Consider the following 19,659-nt stretch of genomic DNA (forward strand, 5'->3'; position numbering starts at 1 on the left):
TGTCGGAGGGTCGGTACTGAGGGAGCACCGCACTGTCGGAGGGTCAGTACTGAGGGAGCGCCGCACTGTCGGAGGGTCAGTACTGAGGGAGCGCCGCACTGTCGGAGGGTCGGTACTGAGGGAGCGCCGCACTGTCGGAGGGTCAGTACTGAGGGAGCGCCGCACTGTCGGAGGGTCAGTACTGAGGGAGCGCCGCACTGTCGGAGGGTCAGTACTGAGGGAGCGCCGCACTGTCGGAGGGTCAGTACTGAGGGAGCGCCGCACTGTCGGAGGGTCAGTACTGAGGGAGCGCCGCACTGTCGGAGGTGCCATCTCTCGGATGAAACGTTAAACCGAGGGCCCCGTCTGCCCTCTCAGGTGGGTGTAAAAGATCCCACGGCCACTATTGGAAGAAGAGCAGGGGGGAGTTCTCCCCGGGGTCCTGGGGCCGATATTTATCCCTCGACCAACATCACTAAAAAAAAAACAGATGATCCGGGTCATTCTCACACTGCTGTTTGTGGGATCCTGCTGTGCGAAAATCGGCTGCCGCGTTTCCCAAATTCCAACAGTGCCCGCCCCTCGGACAATTCTGCACCGGCCGTCAAAAGCTTCGGGGCGCGAGGGCTGACCTGCGGTCGCGAGAGGCCCTCTCCTCGGAGTGGGGTTGCCTTTTGAAAGGGCCGGCATGGGCGCGACGGGCCGAGTGGCCTCCTCCTCCCGTCTCAGGTGCGATTGTGGGACCGGACGGTGGGGCGGGGGGGGGGGAGAAGGCCGAGGGATGGGGTGGGGGCGGCGGGCGCCTCTCAAAGCACCGTGCGGAATCTCAACGCCGAGCCCCTCGTCCTCCGCTGGTAATCGTCCTCGAAGGCCTCGTCCTGCGCCACGGTGAAGTAGTTCTTCCAGTCGCCCACCTCACCTGGCGGGAGACGGGCAAGCGGGTTAGTCAGAGCGAGCCTCCTCGGGGACTTACTCAAATCCAGGCCCAGGCTCCGTTCCGGGCCTAGTGACGAGTTGAGCTCATTTCAGCCCCCCCCGCCCACATCCTCCCCCCCCCCCCACCCCCCCGATGTTGGGGGGCTCAGCCTCTCGAGCTCCGTGCGGTCAACTGTAACCTCACCTTTCCTCATGAAAGAAGAGACGCTCGTGTCGAAGATGTTGGCCGGGACGGTGGAGTAGTTGCTCATGGGGTTCCCCTTCATCGACTGGAAGGAGGTGTGGTGGACGATGTTATCGACCGCTGCGTCCGGGAGCTCCTTTCGCAGGAAGGTCATCACCTTCAGGATCTCACGCCTTGGATCCTGCAGGGAGAGGGGGGCGAGAGGTTTAATAACTGAAGGATCCCACCCTGTCTGATCCCACTCTCCCCGTCTCTGTAAATATCCCACCCAGTCTGATCCCACTCCCCCCGTCTCTGTAAATATCCCACCCTGTCTGATCCCACTCTCCCTCGTCCCCGTAAATATCCCACCCTGTCTGATCCCACTCCCCCCGTCTCTGTAAATATCCCACCCTGTCTGATCCCACTCCCCCCGTCTCTGTAAATATCCCACCCTGTCTGATCCCACTCCCCCCGTCTCTGTAAATATCCCACCCAGTCTGATCCCACTCTCCCCGTCTCCGTAAATATCCCACCCAGTCTGATCCCACTCCCCCCGTCCCCGTAAATATCCCACCCTGTCTGATCCCACTCCCCCCGTCTCTGTAAATATCCCACCCTGTCTGATCCCACTCCCCCCGTCTCTGTAAATATCCCACCCTGTCTGATCCCACTCCCCCCGTCTCTGTAAATATCCCACCCTGTCTGATCCCACTCCCCCCGTCTCTGTAAATATCCCACCCTGTCTGATCCCACTCTCCCCGTCTCCGTAAATATCCCACCCTGTCTGATCCCACTCTCCCCGTCTCTGTAAATATCCCACCCAGTCTGATCCCACTCCCCCCGTCTCCGTAAATATCCCACCCTGTCTGATCCCACTCCGCCCGTCTCCGTAAATATCCCACCCTGTCTGATCCCACTCCGCCCGTCTCCGTAAATATCCCACCCTGTCTGATCCCACTCCCCTCGTCCCCATAAATATCCCACCCTGTCTGATCCCACTCCCCCCGTCTCCGTAAATATCCCACCCTGTCTGATCCCACTCCCCCCGTCTCCGTAAATATCCCACCCAGTCTGATCCCACTCTCCCCGTCCCCGTAAATATCCCACCCAGTCTGATCCCACTCCCCCCGTCTCTGTAAATATCCCACCCTGTCTGATCCCACTCTCCCCGTCCCCGTAAATATCCCACCCTGTCTGATCCCACTCTCCCCGTCTCTGTAAATGTCCCACCCTGTCTGATCCCACTCCCCCCGTCTCTGTAAATATCCCACCCTGTCTGATCCCACTCCCCCCGTCTCTGTAAATATCCCACCCTGTCTGATCCCACTCCCCCCGTCTCTGTAAATATCCCACCCTGTCTGATCCCACTCCCCCCGTCTCTGTAAATATCCCACCCTGTCTGATCCCACTCTCCCTCGTCCCCATAAATATCCCACCCTGTCTGATCCCACTCTCCCCGTCTCTGTAAATATCCCACCCTGTCTGATCCCACTCCCCCCGTCTCTGTAAATATCCCACCCTGTCTGATCCCACTCCCCCCGTCTCCGTAAATATCCCACCCTGTCTGATCCCACTCCCCCCGTCTCCGTAAATATCCCACCCTGTCTGATCCCACTCCCCCCGTCTCTGTAAATATCCCACCCTGTCTGATCCCACTCCCCCCGTCTCTGTAAATATCCCACCCAGTCTGATCCCACTCCCCCCGTCTCTGTAAATATCCCACCCTGTCTGATCCCACTCTCCCCGTCTCTGTAAATATCCCACCCTGTCTGATCCCACTCTCCCCGTCCCCGTAAATATCCCACCCTGTCTGATCCCACTCCCCCCGTCTCTGTAAATATCCCACCCTGTCTGATCCCACTCTCCCCGTCTCTGTAAATATCCCACCCTGTCTGATCCCACTCTCCCCGTCCCCGTAAATATCCCACCCTGTCTGATCCCACTCCCCCCGTCTCTGTAAATATCCCACCCTGTCTGATCCCACTCTCCCCGTCTCTGTAAATATCCCACCCTGTCTGATCCCACTCTCCCCGTCTCTGTAAATATCCCACCCTGTCTGATCCCACTCCCCCCGTCTCCGTAAATATCCCACCCTGTCTGATCCCACTCCCCCCGTCTCCGTAAATATCCCACCCTGTCTGATCCCACTCTCCCCGTCTCTGTAAATATCCCACCCTGTCTGATCCCACTCCCCCCGTCTCCGTAAATATCCCACCCAGTCTGATCCCACTCTCCCCCCGTCTCCGTAAATATCCCACCCAGTCTAATCCCCCTCACTCCCCGTACCCTTTAATATCCCACCCAGTCTAATCCCACTCTCCCCTCACTCCCCGTCCCCTTTAATATCCCACCCAGTCTAATCCCACTCTCCCCCTCACTCCCCGTCCCCTTTAATATCCCACCCAGTCTAATCCCACTCTCCCCCTCACTCCCCGTCCCCTTTAATATCCCACCCAGTCTAATCCCACTCTCCCCCTCACTCCTCGTCCCCTTTAATATCCCACCCAGTCTAATCCCACTCTCCCCCTCACTCCTCGTCCCCTTCAATATCCCACCCAGTCTAATCCCCCTCACTCCCCGTCCCCTTTAATATCCCACCCAGTCTAATCCCACTCTCCCCCTCACTCCTCGTCCCCTTCAATATCCCACCCAGTCTAATCCCCCTCACTCCTCGTCCCCTTCAATATCCCACCCGGTCTAATCCCACTCTCCCCCTCACTCCCCGTCCCCTTTAATATCCCACCCAGTCTAATCCCACCCTCCCGAACCCCTGACCTGAAATAGTCCCTGGCTCGAAATCGGAGAGTCTGAGAACGAGGGACAGAATCACCAGATCTGAAAATACCTCTTTCATGTCTTCGTAGAAAATGTAGAGAATTGGAAATCTTTCTTTGCTCTCCCACCAGCCTTTAACATGGTCGTGCCAGAGTCCGTAACTGACTGGAGCAGGGAAAGCAAGAGATACCAGTGAGTCACATCAACATACACAGGTACGCGGGTACATCACGGGTACGCAGGTACCGCACAGGTATACAAGTATATCACAGGTACGCAGGCACCTCACAGGTACAGATACATCACAAGTACGCAGGTACCTCACAGGTACACAGATATTGTGACATACACAGATGCGCGGCAGGGACGCAGACAGCGCGGCAGGCAACGCGGCCAGCGCGGCGGGCAACGCGGCCAGCGCGGCGGGCAACGCGGCCAGCGCGGCGGGCAACGCGGCCAGCGCGGCGGGCAACGCGGCCAGCGCGGCGGGCAACGCGGCCAGCGCGGCGGGCAACGCGGCCAGCGCGGCAGGGACGCAGCCAGCGCGACGGGCGGCCAGGCGTACATGTTAAAGCCCCTTCTTTCTGACGTGTCACTGAGCTCGTACCGTTGCCATGGAGATACCTCTGGAAATATCCCTCCCAGCTGCCCGGGTCGGGCTGGAGCTTGTTCATTAAATCAAAATGATAGAAAGACACCAGGTTGTCTTTGCCATTTCTGGCGCAGTAGATCATCTGGAGAGGGAGGGTCAAACAAGAAACGGGTTAGTCCGATTGCTCATCCCACACCCGACCGCCAAAATGCAAACAACAGCTCCGTGAGAGGTCGGGCTTCGAAACGACTGAGAGGGTCAGCAGCACACTGCGAGAACCTGCATTTACGTAGCGACTTTAATGTGGTGAAACGTCCCCGAGGCGCCTCTCAGGAGCCTGAATCAGACAATAATTCGACCCCCGGGCCCCGTAAGGACGGGCGACCAGAAGCTCGGTCAAAGAGGGAGGTTTTAAGGAGCGTCTTAAAGGAGGAGAGAGAGGGAGGGGGGAAGGGAGAGAGAGAGAAGGAGAGAGGGAATGAATTCCAGAGCTCAGGGCCCGGGCGTCTGAAGGCACGGTCGCCAATGGCGGGGCGATGGGAATCGGGGAGACGGACAAGAGGCCAGAATTGGAGGAGCGCAGAGATCTGGGAGGGTTGTAGGGGGCTGGAGGAGGTTACAGAGATCGGGAGGGGAGGGGCGAGGGGCCATGGAGGGGATTTGAACACGAGGATGGAGGATTTTAAAATCGAGGCGTTCCCCGGACAGGGAGCCAGTGTCGGTCCAGCGAGCACAGGGAGAGGGGGTGATGGGTGAACGGGACTCGGTGCGAGTCAGGATACGGGGGGGGCAGCAGATGAGTTGATGGCTACGGAGGCTGCGAGGTGGGAGAGCATTGGGATATTGGAATAGACACTAAGCGAGAATCGTTCCCTTTTACCCACTGTGTACTGTACAATGTACAGGAGCTGACACTGAGACACACACGGGGCCGTACAGTCCCAGACAGGAGTGAATCGTTCCCTTTTACCCACTGTGTACTGTACAATGTACAGGAGGCACTGAGACACACACGGGGCCGTACAGTCCCAGACAGGAGTGAATCGTTCCCTTTTACCCGCTGTGTACTGTACAATGTACAGGAGCTGACACTGAGACACACACGGGGCCGTACAGTCCCAGACAGGAGTGAATCGTTCCCTTTTACCCACTGTGTACTGTACAATGTACAGGAGCTGACACTGAGACACACACGGGGCCGTACAGTCCCAGACAGGAGTGAATCGTTCCCTTTTACCCACTGTGTACTGTACAATGTACAGGAGCTGACACTGAGACACACACGGGGCCGTACAGTCCCAGACAGGAGTGAATCGTTCCCTTTTACCCACTGTGTACTGTACAATGTACAGGAGCTGACACTGAGACACACACAGGGCCGTACAGTCCCAGACAGGAGTGAATCGTTCCCTTTTACCCACTGTGTACTGTACAATGTACAGGAGCTGACACTGAGACACACACGGGGCTGTACAGTCCCAGACAGAAGTGAATCGTTCCCTTTTACCCACTGTGTACTGTACAATGTACAGGAGCTGACACTGAGACACACACGGGGCCGTACAGTCCCAGACAGGAGTGAATCGTTCCCTTTTACCCACTGTGTACTGTACAATGTACAGGAGCTGACACTGAGACACACACGGGGCCGTACAGTACCAGACAGGAGTGAATCGTTCCCTTTTACCCACTGTGTACTGTACAATGTACAGGAGCTGACACTGAGACACACACGGGGCCGTACAGTCCCAGACAGGAGTGAATCGTTCCCTTTTACCCACTGTGTACTGTACAATGTACAGGAGCTGACACTGAGACACACACGGGGCCGTACAGTCCCAGACAGGAGTGAATCGTTCCCTTTTACCCACTGTGTACTGTACAATGTACAGGAGCTGACACTGAGACACACACTGGGCCGTACAGTACCAGACAGAAGTGAATCGTTCCCTTTTACCCACTGTGTACTGTACAATGTACAGGAGCTGACACTGAGACACACACGGGCCGTACAGTCCCAGACAGGAGTGAATCGTTCCCTTTTACCCACTGTGTACTGTACAATGTACAGGAGCTGACACTGAGACACACACGGGGCCGTACAGTCCCAGACAGGAGTGAATCGTTCCATTTTACCCACTGTGTACTGTACAATGTACAGGAGCTGACACTGAGACACACACGGGGCCGTACAGTCCCAGACAGGAGTGAATCGTTCCCTTTTACCCACTGTGTACTGTACAATGTACAGGAGCTGACACTGAGACACACACGGGGCCGTACAGTCCCAGACAGGAGTGAATCGTTCCCTTTTACCCACTGTACAATGTACAGGAGCTGACACTGAGACACACACGGGGCCGTACAGTCCCAGACAGGAGTGAATCGTTCCCTTTTACCCACTGTGTACTGTACAATGTACAGGAGCTGACACTGAGACACACACGGGGCCGTACAGTACCAGACAGGAGTGAATCGTTCCCTTTTACCCACTGTGTACTGTACAATGTACAGGAGCTGACACTGAGACACACACGGGGCCGTACAGTCCCAGACAGGAGTGAATCGTTCCCTTTTACCCACTGTGTACTGTACAATGTACAGGAGCTGACACTGAGACACACACGGGCCGTACAGTCCCAGACAGGAGTGAATCGTTCCCTTTTACCCGCTGTGTACTGTACAATGTACAGGAGCTGACACTGAGACACACACGGGGCCGTACAGTCCCAGACAGAAGTGACCCATACCTTGCATTTCTGTTCCAAAAATGACTTGGGAAGGAGTTGAAAGGGGAGATGTGTTTTGATTACTCTTGGAGATGCCAGTTTGGCAAGGAGGTCCAATCCTGAAGGAACACAAGGCCCAGATACGACAAGATTATTGTTGGGCGTCGAGGGATATAAAGCAAAGGCAGGTAAATACAGTTGAGATACAGAATCAGCCACGATCTGATAGAATGGGGAACAAGCTCGAGGGGCTGAATGGCCTCCTCCTGTCCCTGTGCCTCCCCCAACTCATGGTGTCTCACCTGTGATAAATTATTTTTGAACTGCGCTGACCGTTGCGGGGATGGAACAAGAATGAAAACCAAAATCACGGCCGCCATCAGTACACGTGCCTTTGGTCGAGGGATAAATATCGGCCCCAGGACCCCGGGGAGAACTCCCCCCTGCTCTTCTTCCAATAGTGGCCGTGGGATTTTACGTCCACCTGAGAGGGGCAGTCGGGGCCCTCGATTTAACGTCTCATCCGAAAGACGGCACCTCCGACAGTGCGGCACTCCCTCAGTACTGACCCTCCGACAGTGCGGCGCTCCCTCAGTACCGACCCTCCGACAGTGCGGCGCTCCCTCAGTACTGACCCTCCGACAGTGCAGCGCTCCCTCAGTACCGACCCTCCGACAGTGCGGCGCTCCCTCAGTACTGACCCTCCGACAGTGCGGCGCTCCCTCAGTACTGACCCTCCGACAGTGCGGCGCTCCCTCAGTACTGACCCTCCGACAGTGCGGCGCTCCCTCAGTACTGACCCTCCGACAGTGCGGCGCTCCCTCAGTACTGACCCTCCGACAGTGCGGCGCTCCCTCAGTACCGACCCTCCGACAGTGCGGCGCTCCCTCAGTTCTGTTCCTGCCCCTGGGAGTGTTTGATGGGACAGTGTAGAGGGAGCTTTACTCTGTATCGAACCCTGTACCTGCCCTGGGAGTGTTTGATCGGACAGTGTAGAGGGAGCTTTACTCTGTATCTAACCCTGTACCTGACCCTGGGAGTGTTTGACGGGACAGTGTAGAGGGAGCTTTACTCTGTATCTAACCCTGTACCTGCCTTGGGAGTGTTTGACGGGACAGTGTGGAGGGAGCTTTACTCTGTATCTAACCCTGTACCTGCCCTGGGAGTGTTTGACGGGACAGTGTAGAGGGACCTTTACTCTGTATCCAACCCTGCACCTGCCCTGGGAGTGTTTGACGGGACAGTGTAGAGGGAGCTTTACTCTGTATCTAACCCTGTACCTGCCCTGGGAGTGTTTGACGGGACAGTGTCGAGGGAGCTTTACTCTGTATCTAACCCTGTACCTGCCCTGGGAGTGTTTGATGGGACAGTGTAGAGGGAGCTTTACTCTGTATCTAACCCTGTACCTGCCCTGGGAGTGTTTGACGGGACAGTGTAGAGGGAGCTTTACTCTGCATCTAACCCTGTACCTGCCCTGGGAGTGTTTGATGGGACAGTGTAGAGGGAGCTTTACTCTGTATCTAACCCTGTACCTGCCCTGGGAGTGTTTGATGGGTCAGTGTTGAGGGAGCTTTACTCTGTATCTAACCCTGTACCTGCCTTGGGAGTGTTTGACGGGACAGTGAAGAGGGAGCTTTACTCTGTATCTAACCCTGTACCTGCCCTGGGAGTGTTTGATGGGACAGTGTAGAGGGAGCTTTACTCTGTATCGAACCCTGTACCTGCCCTGGGAGTGTTTGACGGGACAGTGTAGAGGGAGCTTTACTCTGTATCTCAGCCTGTACCTGCCCTGGGAATGTTTGATGGGACAGTGTGGAGGGAGCTTTACTCTGTATCTAACCCTGCACCTGCCCTGGGAGTGTTTGGTGGGACAGTGTGGAGGGAGCTTTACTCTGTATCTAACCCTGTACCTGCCCTGGGAGTGTTTGATGAGACAGTGTGGAGGGAGCTTTACTCTGTATCTAACCCTGTACCTGCCCTGGGAGTGTTTGACGGGACAGTGTAGAGGGACCTTTACTCTGTATCTAACCCTGTACCTGCCCTGGGAGTGTTTGACGGGACAGTGTAGAGGGAGCTTTACTCTGTATCTAACCCTGTACCTGCCCTGGGAGTGTTTGACGGGACAGTGTAGAGGGAGCTTTACTCTGTATCTAACCCTGTACCTGCCCTGGGAGAGTTTGATCGGACAGGGTAGAGGGAGCTTTACTCTGTATCTAACCCTGTACCTGCCCTGGGAGTGTTTGACGGGACAGTGTAGAGGGAGCTTTACTCTGTATCTAACCCTGTACCTGCCCTGGGAGTGTTTGACAGGACAGTGTAGAGGGAGCTTTACTCTGTATCTAACCCTGTACCTGCCCTGGGAGTGTTTGACAGGACAGTGTAGAGGGAGCTTTACTCTGTATCTAACCCTGTACCTGCCCTGGGAGTGTTTGACGGGACAGTGTAGAGGGAGCTTTACTCTGTATCTAACCCTGTACCTGCCCTGGGAGTGTTTGACAGGACAGTGTAGAGGGAACTTTACTCTGTATCTAACCCTGTACCTGCCCTGGGAGTGTTTGATGGGACAGTGTCGAGGGAGCTTTACTCTGTATCTAACCCTGTACCTGCCCTGGGAGTGTTTGACGGGACAGTGTAGAGGGAGCTTTACTCTGTATCTAACCCTGTACCTGCCCTGGGAGTGTTTGACGGGACAGTGTAGAGGGAGCTTTACTCTGTATCTAACCCTGTACCTGCCCTGGGAGTGTTTGACGGGACAGTGTAGAGGGAGCTTTACTCTGTATCTAACCCTGTACCTGCCCTGGGAGTGTTTGACGGGACAGTGAAGAGGGAGCTTTACTCTGCATCTAACCCTGTACCTGCCCTGGGAGTGTTTGATGGGACAGTGTGGAGGGAGCTTTACTCTGTATCTAACCCTGTACCTGCCCTGGGAGTGTTTGACGGGACAGTGTAGAGGGAGCTTTACTCTGTATCTAACCCTGTACCTGCCCTGGGAGTGTTTGACGGGACAGTGTAGAGGGAGCTTTACTCTGTATCTAACCCTGTACCTGCCCTGGGAGTGTTTGATGGGACAGTGTAGAGGGAGCTTTACTCTGTATCCAACCCTGTACCTGCCCTGGGAGTGTTTGACGGGACAGTGTAGAGGGAGCTTTACTCTGCATCTAACCCTGTACCTGCCCTGGGAGTGTTTGATGGGACAGTGTAGAGGGAGCTTTACTCTGTATCTAACCCTGTACCTGTCCTGGGAGTGTTTGATGGGACAGTGTGGAGGGAGCTTTACTCTGTATCTAACCCTGTACCTGCCCTGGGAGTGTTTGACGGGACAGTGTAGAGGGAGCTTTACTCTGTATCTAACCCTGTACCTGCCCTGGGAGTGTTTGACGGGACAGTGTAGAGGGAGCTTTACTCTGTATCTAACCCTGTACCTGCCCTGGGAGTGTTTGACGGGACAGTGTAGAGGGAGCTTTACTCTGTATCTAACCCTGTACCTGCCCTGGGAGAGTTTGATCGGACAGTGTAGAGGGAGCTTTACTCTGTATCTAACCCTGTACCTGCCCTGGGAGTGTTTGACGGGACAGTGTAGAGGGAGCTTTACTCTGTATCTAACCCTGCACCTGCCCTGGGAGTGTTTGACAGGACAGTGTCGAGGGAGCTTTACTCTGTATCTAACCCTGTACCTGCCCTGGGAGTGTTTGACAGGACAGTGTAGAGGGAGCTTTACTCTGTATCTAACCCAGTACCTGCCCTGGGAGTGTTTGACGGGACAGTGTAGAGGGAGCTTTACTCTGTATCTAACCCTGTACCTGCCCTGGGAGTGTTTGACAGGACAGTGTAGAGGGTGCTTTACTCTGTATCTAACCCTGTACCTGCCCTGGGAGTGTTTGATGGGACAGTGTAGAGGGAGCTTTACTCTGTATCTAACCCTGTACCTGCCCTGGGAGTGTTTGACGGGACAGTGTAGAGGGAGCTTTACTCTGTATCTAACCCTGTACCTGCCCTGGGGGTGTTTGACGGGACAGTGTAGAGGGAGCTTTACTCTGTATCTAACCCTGTACCTGCCCTGGGAGTGTTTGACGGGACAGTGTAGAGGGAGCTTTACTCTGTATCTAACCCTATACCTGCCCTGGGAGTGTTTGACGGGACAGTGTAGAGGGAGCTTTACTCTGTATCTAACCCTGTACCTGCCCTGGGAGAGTTTGATCGGACAGTGCAGAGGGAGCTTTACTCTGTATCTAACCCTGTACCTGCCCTGGGAGTGTTTGATGGGACAGTGTGGAGGGAGCTTTACTCTGTATCTAACCCTGTACCTGCCCTGGGAGTGTTTGATGGGACAGTGTGGAGGGAGCTTTACTCTGTATCTAACCCTGTACCTGCCCTGGGAGTGTTTGACTGGACAGTGTAGAAGGAGCTTTACTCTGTATCTAACCCTGTACCTGACCCTGGGAGTGTTTGACGGGACAGTGTAGAGGGAGCTTTACTCTGTATCTAACCCTGTACCTGACCCTGGGAGTGTTTGACGGGACAGTGTAGAAGGAGCTTTACTCTGTATCTAACCCTGTACCTGCCCTGGGAGTGTTTGATGGGACAGTGTGGAGGGAGCTTTACTCTGTATCTAACCCTGTACCTGCCCTGGGAGTGTTTGATGGGACAGTGTGGAGGGAGCTTTACTCTGTATCTAACCCTGTACCTGCCCTGGGAGTGTTTGACGGGACAGTGTAGAGGGAGCTTTACTCTGTATCTAACCCTGTACCTGCCCTGGGAGTGTTTGACGGGACAGTGTAGAGGGAGCTTTACTCTGTATCTAACCCTGTACCTGCCCTGGGAGTGTTTGATGGGACAGTGTAGAGGGAGCTTTACTCTGTATCTAACCCTGTACCTGCCCTGGGAGTGTTTGACGGGACAGTGTAGAGGGAGCTTTACTCTGCATCTAACCCTGTACCTGCCCTGGGAGTGTTTGATGGGACAGTGTAGAGGGAGCTTTACTCTGTATCTAACCCTGTACCTGCCCTGGGAGTGTTTGATGGGTCAGTGTTGAGGGAGCTTTACTCTGTATCTAACCCTGTCCCTGCCTTGGGAGTGTTTGACGGGACAGTGTTGAGGGAGCTTTACTCTGTATCTAACCCTGTACCTGCCCTGGGAGTGTTTGACGGGACAGTGTCGAGGGAGCTTTACTCTGTATCTAATCCTGTACCTGCCCTGGGAGTGTTTGATGGGACAGTGTAGAGGGAGCTTTACTCTGTATCTCACCCTGTACCTGCCCTGGGAATGTTTGATGGGACAGTGTGGAGGGAGCTTTACTCTGTATCTAACCCTGTACCTGCCCTGGGAGTGTTTGATGGGACAGTGTGGAGGGAGCTTTACTCTGTATCTAACCCTGTACCTGCCCTGGGAGTGTTTGACGGGACAGTGTAGAGGGAGCTTTACTCTGTATCTAACCCTGTACCTGCCCTGGGAGTGTTTGACGGGACAGTGTAGAGGGAGCTTTACTCTGTATCTAACCCTGTACCTGCCCTGGGAGAGTTTGATCGGACAGTGTAGAGGGAGCTTTAGTCTGTATCTAACCCTGTACCTGCCCTGGGAGTGTTTGACGGGACAGTGTAGAGGGAGCTTTACTCTGTATCTAACCCTGTACCTGCCCTGGGAGTGTTTGACAGGACAGTGTAGAGGGAGCTTTACTCTGTATCTAACCCTGTACCTGCCCTGGGAGTGTTTGACGGGACAGTGTAGAGGGAGCTTTACTCTGTATCTAACCCTGTACCTGCCCTGGGAGTGTTTGACAGGACAGTGCAGAGGGAGCTTTACTCTGTATCTAACCCTGTACCTGCCCTGGGAGTGTTTGATGGGACAGTGTAGAGGGAGCTTGACTCTGTATCTAACCCTGTACCTGCCCTGGGAGTGTTTGACGGGACAGTGTAGAGGGAGCTTTACTCTGTATCTAACCCTGTACCTGCCCTGGGAGTGTTTGATGGGACAGTGTAGAGGGAGCTTTACTCTGTATCTAACCCTGTATCTGCCCTGGGAGTGTTTGGCGGGACAGTGTAGAGGGAGCTTTACTCTGTATCCAACCCTGTACCTGCCCTGGGAGTGTTTGACGGGACAGTGTTGAGGGAGCTTTACTCTGTATCTAGCCCTGTACCTGCCCTGGGAGTGTTTGATGGGACAGTGTAGAGGGAGCTTTACTCTGTATCTAACCCTGTACCTGCCCTGGGTGAGTTTGATCGGACAGTGTGGAGGGAGCTTTACTCTGTATCTAACCCTGTACCTGCCCTGGGAGTGTTTGACGGGACAGTGTAGAGGGAGCTTTACTCTGTATCTAACCCTGTACCTGCCCTGGGAGTGTTTGATGGGACAGTGTAGAGGGAGCTTTACTCTGCATCTAACCCTGTACCTGCCCTGGGAGTGTTTGATGGGACAGTGTGGAGGGAGCTTTACTCTGTATCTAACCCTGTACCTGCCCTGGGAGTGTTTGACGGGACAGTGTAGAGGGACCTTTACTCTGTATCTAACCCTGTACCTGCCCTGGGAGTGTTTGACGGGACAGTGTAGAGGGAGCTTTACTCTGTATCTAACCCTGTACCTGCCCTGGGAGTGTTTGACGGGACAGTGTAGAGGGAGCTTTACTCTGTATCTAACCCTGTACCTGCCCTGGGAGTGTTTGATGGGACAGTGTAGAGGGAGCTTTACTCTGTATCCAACCCTGTACCTGCCCTGGGAGTGTTTGACGGGACAGTGTAGAGGGAGCTTTACTCTGCATCTAACCCTGTACCTGCCCTGGGAGTGTTTGATGGGACAGTGCAGAGGGAGCTTTACTCTGTATCTAACCCTGTACCTGTCCTGGGAGTGTTTGATGGGACAGTGTGGAGGGAGCTTTACTCTGTATCTAACCCTGTACCTGCCCTGGGAGTGTTTGACGGGACAGTGTAGAGGGAGCTTTACTCTGTATCTAACCCTGTACCTGCCCTGGGAGTGTTTGACGGGACAGTGTAGAGGGAGCTTTACTCTGTATCTAACCCTGTACCTGCCCTGGGAGTGTTTGACGGGACAGTGTAGAGGGAGCTTTACTCTGTATCTAACCCTGTACCTGCCCTGGGAGAGTTTGATCGGACAGTGTAGAGGGAGCTTTACTCTGTATCTAACCCTGTACCTGCCCTGGGAGTGTTTGACGGGACAGTGTAGAGGGAGCTTTACTCTGTATCTAACCCTGTACCTGCCCTGGGAGTGTTTGACAGGACAGTGTCGAGGGAGCTTTACTCTGTATCTAACCCTGTACCTGCCCTGGGAGTGTTTGACAGGACAGTGTAGAGGGAGCTTTACTCTGTATCTAACCCTGTACCTGCCCTGGGAGTGTTTGACGGGACAGTGTAGAGGGAGCTTTACTCTGTATCTAACCCTGTACCTGCCCTGGGAGTGTTTGACAGGACAGTGTAGAGGGTGCTTTACTCTGTATCTAACCCTGTACCTGCCCTGGGAGTGTTTGATGGGACAGTGTAGAGGGAGCTTTACTCTGTATCTAACCCTGTACCTGCCCTGGGAGTGTTTGACGGGACAGTGTAGAGGGAGCTTTACTCTGTATCTAACCCTGTACCTGCCCTGGGGGTGTTTGACGGGACAGTGTAGAGGGAGCTTTACTCTGTATCTAACCCTGTACCTGCCCTGGGAGTGTTTGACGGGACAGTGTAGAGGGAGCTTTACTCTGTATCTAACCCTATACCTGCCCTGGGAGTGTTTGACGGGACAGTGTAGAGGGAGCTTTACTCTGTATCTAACCCTGTACCTGCCCTGGGAGAGTTTGATCGGACAGTGCAGAGGGAGCTTTACTCTGTATCTAACCCTGTACCTGCCCTGGGAGTGTTTGATGGGACAGTGTGGAGGGAGCTTTACTCTGTATCTAACCCTGTACCTGCCCTGGGAGTGTTTGATGGGACAGTGTGGAGGGAGCTTTACTCTGTATCTAACCCTGTACCTGCCCTGGGAGTGTTTGATGGGACAGTGTGGAGGGAGCTTTACTCTGTATCTAACCCTGTACCTGCCCTGGGAGTGTTTGATGGGACAGTGTGGAGGGAGCTTTACTCTGTATCTAACCCTGTACCTGCCCTGGGAGTGTTTGACGGGACAGTGTAGAGGGAGCTTTACTCTGTATCTAACCCTGTACCTGCCCTGGGAGTGTTTGACGGGACAGTGTAGAGGGAGCTTTACTCTGTATCTAACCCTGTACCTGCCCTGGGAGTGTTTGATGGGACAGTGTAGAGGGAGCTTTACTCTGTATCTAACCCTGTACCTGCCCTGGGAGTGTTTGACGGGACAGTGTAGAGGGAGCTTTACTCTGCATCTAACCCTGTACCTGCCCTGGGAGTGTTTGATGGGACAGTGTAGAGGGAGCTTTACTCTGTATCTAACCCTGTACCTGCCCTGGGAGTGTTTGATGGGTCAGTGTTGAGGGAGCTTTACTCTGTATCTAACCCTGTACCTGCCCTGGGAGTGTTTGATGGGACAGTGTAGAGGGAGCTTTACTCTGTATCTAACCCTGTCCCTGCCTTGGGAGTGTTTGACGGGACAGTGTTGAGGGAGCTTTACTCTGTATCTAACCCTGTACCTGCCCTGGGAGTGTTTGACGGGACAGTGTCGAGGGAGCTTTACTCTGTATCTAATCCTGTACCTGCCCTGGGAGTGTTTGATGGGACAGTGTAGAGGGAGCTTTACTCTGTATCTCACCCTGTACCTGCCCTGGGAATGTTTGATGGGACAGTGTGGAGGGAGCTTTACTCTGTATCTAACCCTGTACCTGCCCTGGGAGTGTTTGATGGGACAGTGTGGAGGGAGCTTTACTCTGTATCTAACCCTGTACCTGCCCTGGGAGTGTTTGATGGGACAGTGTGGAGGGAGCTTTACTCTGTATCTAACCCTGTACCTGCCCTGGGAGTGTTTGACGGGACAGTGTAGAGGGAGCTTTACTCTGTATCTAACCCTGTACCTGCCCTGGGAGTGTTTGACGGGACAGTGTAGAGGGAGCTTTACTCTGTATCTAACCCTGTACCTGCCCTGGGAGTGTTTGACGGGACAGTGTAGAGGGAGCTTTACTCTGTATCTAACCCTGTACCTGCCCTGGGAGTGTTTGATGGGACAGTGTAGAGGGAGCTTTACTCTGTATCTAACCCTGTATCTGCCCTGGGAGTGTTTGGCGGGACAGTGTAGAGGGAGCTTTACTCTGTATCTAACCCTGTACCTGCCCTGGGAGTGTTTGACGGGACAGTGTTGAGGGAGCTTTACTCTGTATCTAGCCCTGTACCTGCTCTGGGAGTGTTTGACGGGACAGTGTAGAGGGAGCTTTACTCTGTATCTAACCCTGTACCTGCCCCGGGAGTGTTTGATGGGACAGTGTAGAGGGAGCTTTACTGTGTATCTAACCCTGTACCTGACCCTGGGAGTGTTTGATGGGACAGTGTGGAGGGAGCTTTACTCTGTATCTAACCCTGTACCTGACCCTGGGAGTGTTTGATGGGACAGTGTAGAGGGAGCTTTACTCTGTCTCTAACCCTGTACCTGCCCTGGGAGTGTTTGATGGGACAGTGTAGAGGGAGCTTTACTCTGTATCTAACCCTGTACCTGACCTGGGAGTGTTTGACGGGACAGTGCAGAGGGAGCTTTACTCTGTATCTAACCCTGTACCTGCCCTGGGAGTGTTTGATGGGACAGTGTAGAGGGAGCTTTACTCTGTATCTAACCCTGTACCTGCCCTGGGAGTGTTTGATGGGACAGTGTAGAGGGAGCTTTACTCTGTATCTAACCCTGTACCTGCCCTGGGAGTGTTTGATGGGACAGTGTGGAGGGAGCTTTACTCTGTATCTAACCCTGTACCTGCCCTGGGAGTGTTTGATGGGACAGTGTCGAGGGAGCTTTACTCTGCATCTGACCTCCTGACAAGATCTGCAGGTCTCTCCGAGGGAGGGAGTCCTCTCCTGCGCTGATAAACTGTCGAACTGCTCCAGGTCATGACCTCTCACCTGATGGCACGTGACCTGAATACGCAAACTCCAGAAATGGGATCCTGCTCTGCATGTCTGCCCGGCGGCATCTCACAGGGTCTCCATCGTGCAGAATAAAGTCGACTATCTCCTGCATCCATGTGGTACCTGTGAGGGCATTAACCAGATGGAGGTAATGAGTCAGTCCGAGCCCGCATGCAGCAAGACCTGGACAACATCCAGGCTTGGGCTCATAAGTGGCAAGTAACATTCGCACCAGACAAGTGCCAGGCAATGACCATCTCCAACAAGAGAGAGTCTAACCACCTCCCCTTGACATTCAACGGCATTACCATCGCCGAATCCCCCACCATCAACATCCTGGGGGTCACCATTGACCAGAAACTCAACTGGACCAGCCACATAAATACTGTGGCTACGAGAGCAGGTCAGAGGCTGGGTATTCTGCGGCGAGTGACTCACCTCCTGACTCCCCAAAGCCTTTCCACCATCTACAAGGCACAAGTCAGGAGTGTGATGGAATACTCTCCACTTGCCTGGATGAGTGCAGCTCCAACAATACTCAAGAAGCTCGACACCATCCAGGACAAAGCAGCCCGCTTGATTGGCACCCCATCCACCACCCTAAACATTCACTCCCTTCACCACCGGCGCACTGTGGCTGCAGTGTGGACCATCCACAGGATGCACTGCAGCAACTCGCCAAGGCTTCTTCGACAGCACCTCCCAAACCCGCGACCTCTACCACCTAGAAGGACAAGGGCAGCAGGTACATGGGAACAACACCACCTGCACGTTCCCCTCCGAGTCACACACCATCCCGACTTGGAAATATATCGGCCGTTCCTTCATCGTCACTGGGTCCAAATCCTGGAACTCCCTTCCTAACAGCACTGTGGGAGAACCTTCACCACACGGACTGCAGCGGTTCAAGAAGGCGGCTCACCACCACCTTCTCAAGGGGCGATTAGGGATGGGCAATAAATGCCGGCCTCGCCAGCGACGCCCGCATCCCACGAACGAACAATAAACAAAAAACCAGGAGGAGGGAGTCCGCCAGAAACGTCTCGGGCCCCGGTTGGAGGGGGTGGGGTCTAATCGAGGGGTTTGAGAAGATTGAAGGATTTGACGGGGTCGATGGAGAGAGAAACCGTTTCCTCTGGAGGCCAGAACGAGGGGCGGACGTCACCTTAAAATTAAGAGCCAGGCCGTTCACGGTGGGGGGTGGAGTCACATAGCATTTCTCCACACAAAGGGGAAATCTGGGACCTCTCGCACCCACCCCCCCACCACCTCAAAAAGGCCGCGGACGCGGAGGGAGCTTTCTGGACTGAGATCGGTAGACGTGGAGCAACAGCGGGGAAATGGAGATGAGGTGCAGACCGGCCACGATGTGATAGAATGGCGGCTCGAGGGGCCGAGCGGCCTTCTCCTGCTCACGGATCGGAGGCGGGGGGGGGGCGGGCGTTTACGCCAGCAGATCATGCCGAGACTTAGAGGGGGGGGGGGAAGGGAAAGCTTACCTGCTTTGGGTAGGTGGCGATAAGCAAGTCTGTCGGTTTTGCCCGGAATTTTTCCACGGCTTCCCAGTTCTGCAGGAAAATGTCCGGGAGGGGAACGCCTCGTAAAGGGACCAGCCTCGGCCTCCGGATCTCGGGCAGAGGGTCCTGGGCTGCCTCCTCGCAGCTCGACATGGTGTTCATGTGCCGACGGGACTTTGATCTGCTCCCAGCACAGTCCACACGGCAAGACAAGGCAAGTCTGAGCAAACTTGCACTTCAGAACTTGGCAACTGAGATCGCCTGTTCCCGAGGGCGGGGAGGAAGAGGTGGTGTAGTGAGTTCGAGGGTCGAGGGGGAGCGACAGATTGAGGGCGCTCCATACTGACTCACACTCACACTCACACACTCAATCACTCACACACAATCTCACTCAACCACTCACAGACAAACAATCACACTGACTGACTGACTCACTGACTCACTCACTCACTCTCTCTCTCTCTCTCAATCACTCACACTCAACCTTTAAAGGTTGGGAGAGGGGGGAGTGGGTGGGAATTTAAAGGGGGGAGTGGGTGGGAGTGGGGGGGGAGGGGGGAGGGGGAGGGGGGAGGGGGAAGGGGAATTTAAAGGGGGGAGTGGGTGGGAGGGGGAATTTAAAGGGGGGAGTGGGGGGGAGGGGGAATTTAAAGGGGGGAGTGGGGGGGAGGGGGAATTTAAAGGGGGGAGTGGGGGGGAGGGGGAATTTAAAGGGGGGAGTGGGGGGAGGGGGAATTTAAAGGGGGAGTGGGTGGGAGTGGGGGGGGAGGGGGAAGGGGAATTTAAAGGGGGGAGTGGGGGGGGAGTGGGGGGGGAGGGGGGGGGGAGGGGAATTTAAAGGGGGGAGTGGGTGGGGGAGGGGGAATTTAAAGGGGGGAGTGGGTGGGGAGGGGAATTTAAAAGGGGGGAGTGGGGGGGGAGGGGGAATTTAAAGGGGGGAGTGGGGGGGGGAGGGGGAATT

The 19,659-nt window shown here is 54.9% G+C and overlaps 1 protein-coding gene across 1 annotated transcript; it reads right to left on the reverse strand.

The window, feature by feature from the left end:
* Positions 1 to 226: 226 nt before the first annotated feature.
* LOC137312292 (sulfotransferase 1B1-like) lies at positions 227 to 19,110 on the reverse strand. The gene is made up of 8 exons (XM_067978888.1): positions 18,681 to 19,110; position 17,781; positions 17,176 to 17,304; positions 7,199 to 7,296; positions 4,464 to 4,590; positions 3,927 to 4,021; positions 1,095 to 1,280; positions 227 to 893 (listed from the first exon to the last, which is right to left on the reverse strand). Exons 1-8 carry the CDS (start codon positions 18,858 to 18,860, stop codon positions 786 to 788), a joined length of 924 nt encoding a protein of 307 aa, XP_067834989.1. The 5' UTR covers positions 18,861 to 19,110; the 3' UTR covers positions 227 to 785.
* Between the last annotated feature and the right edge of the window lie 549 nt (positions 19,111 to 19,659).

Source organism: Heptranchias perlo, unplaced genomic scaffold (assembly GCF_035084215.1).
Source record: "Heptranchias perlo isolate sHepPer1 unplaced genomic scaffold, sHepPer1.hap1 HAP1_SCAFFOLD_415, whole genome shotgun sequence".
NCBI lineage: Eukaryota > Metazoa > Chordata > Chondrichthyes > Hexanchiformes > Hexanchidae > Heptranchias > Heptranchias perlo.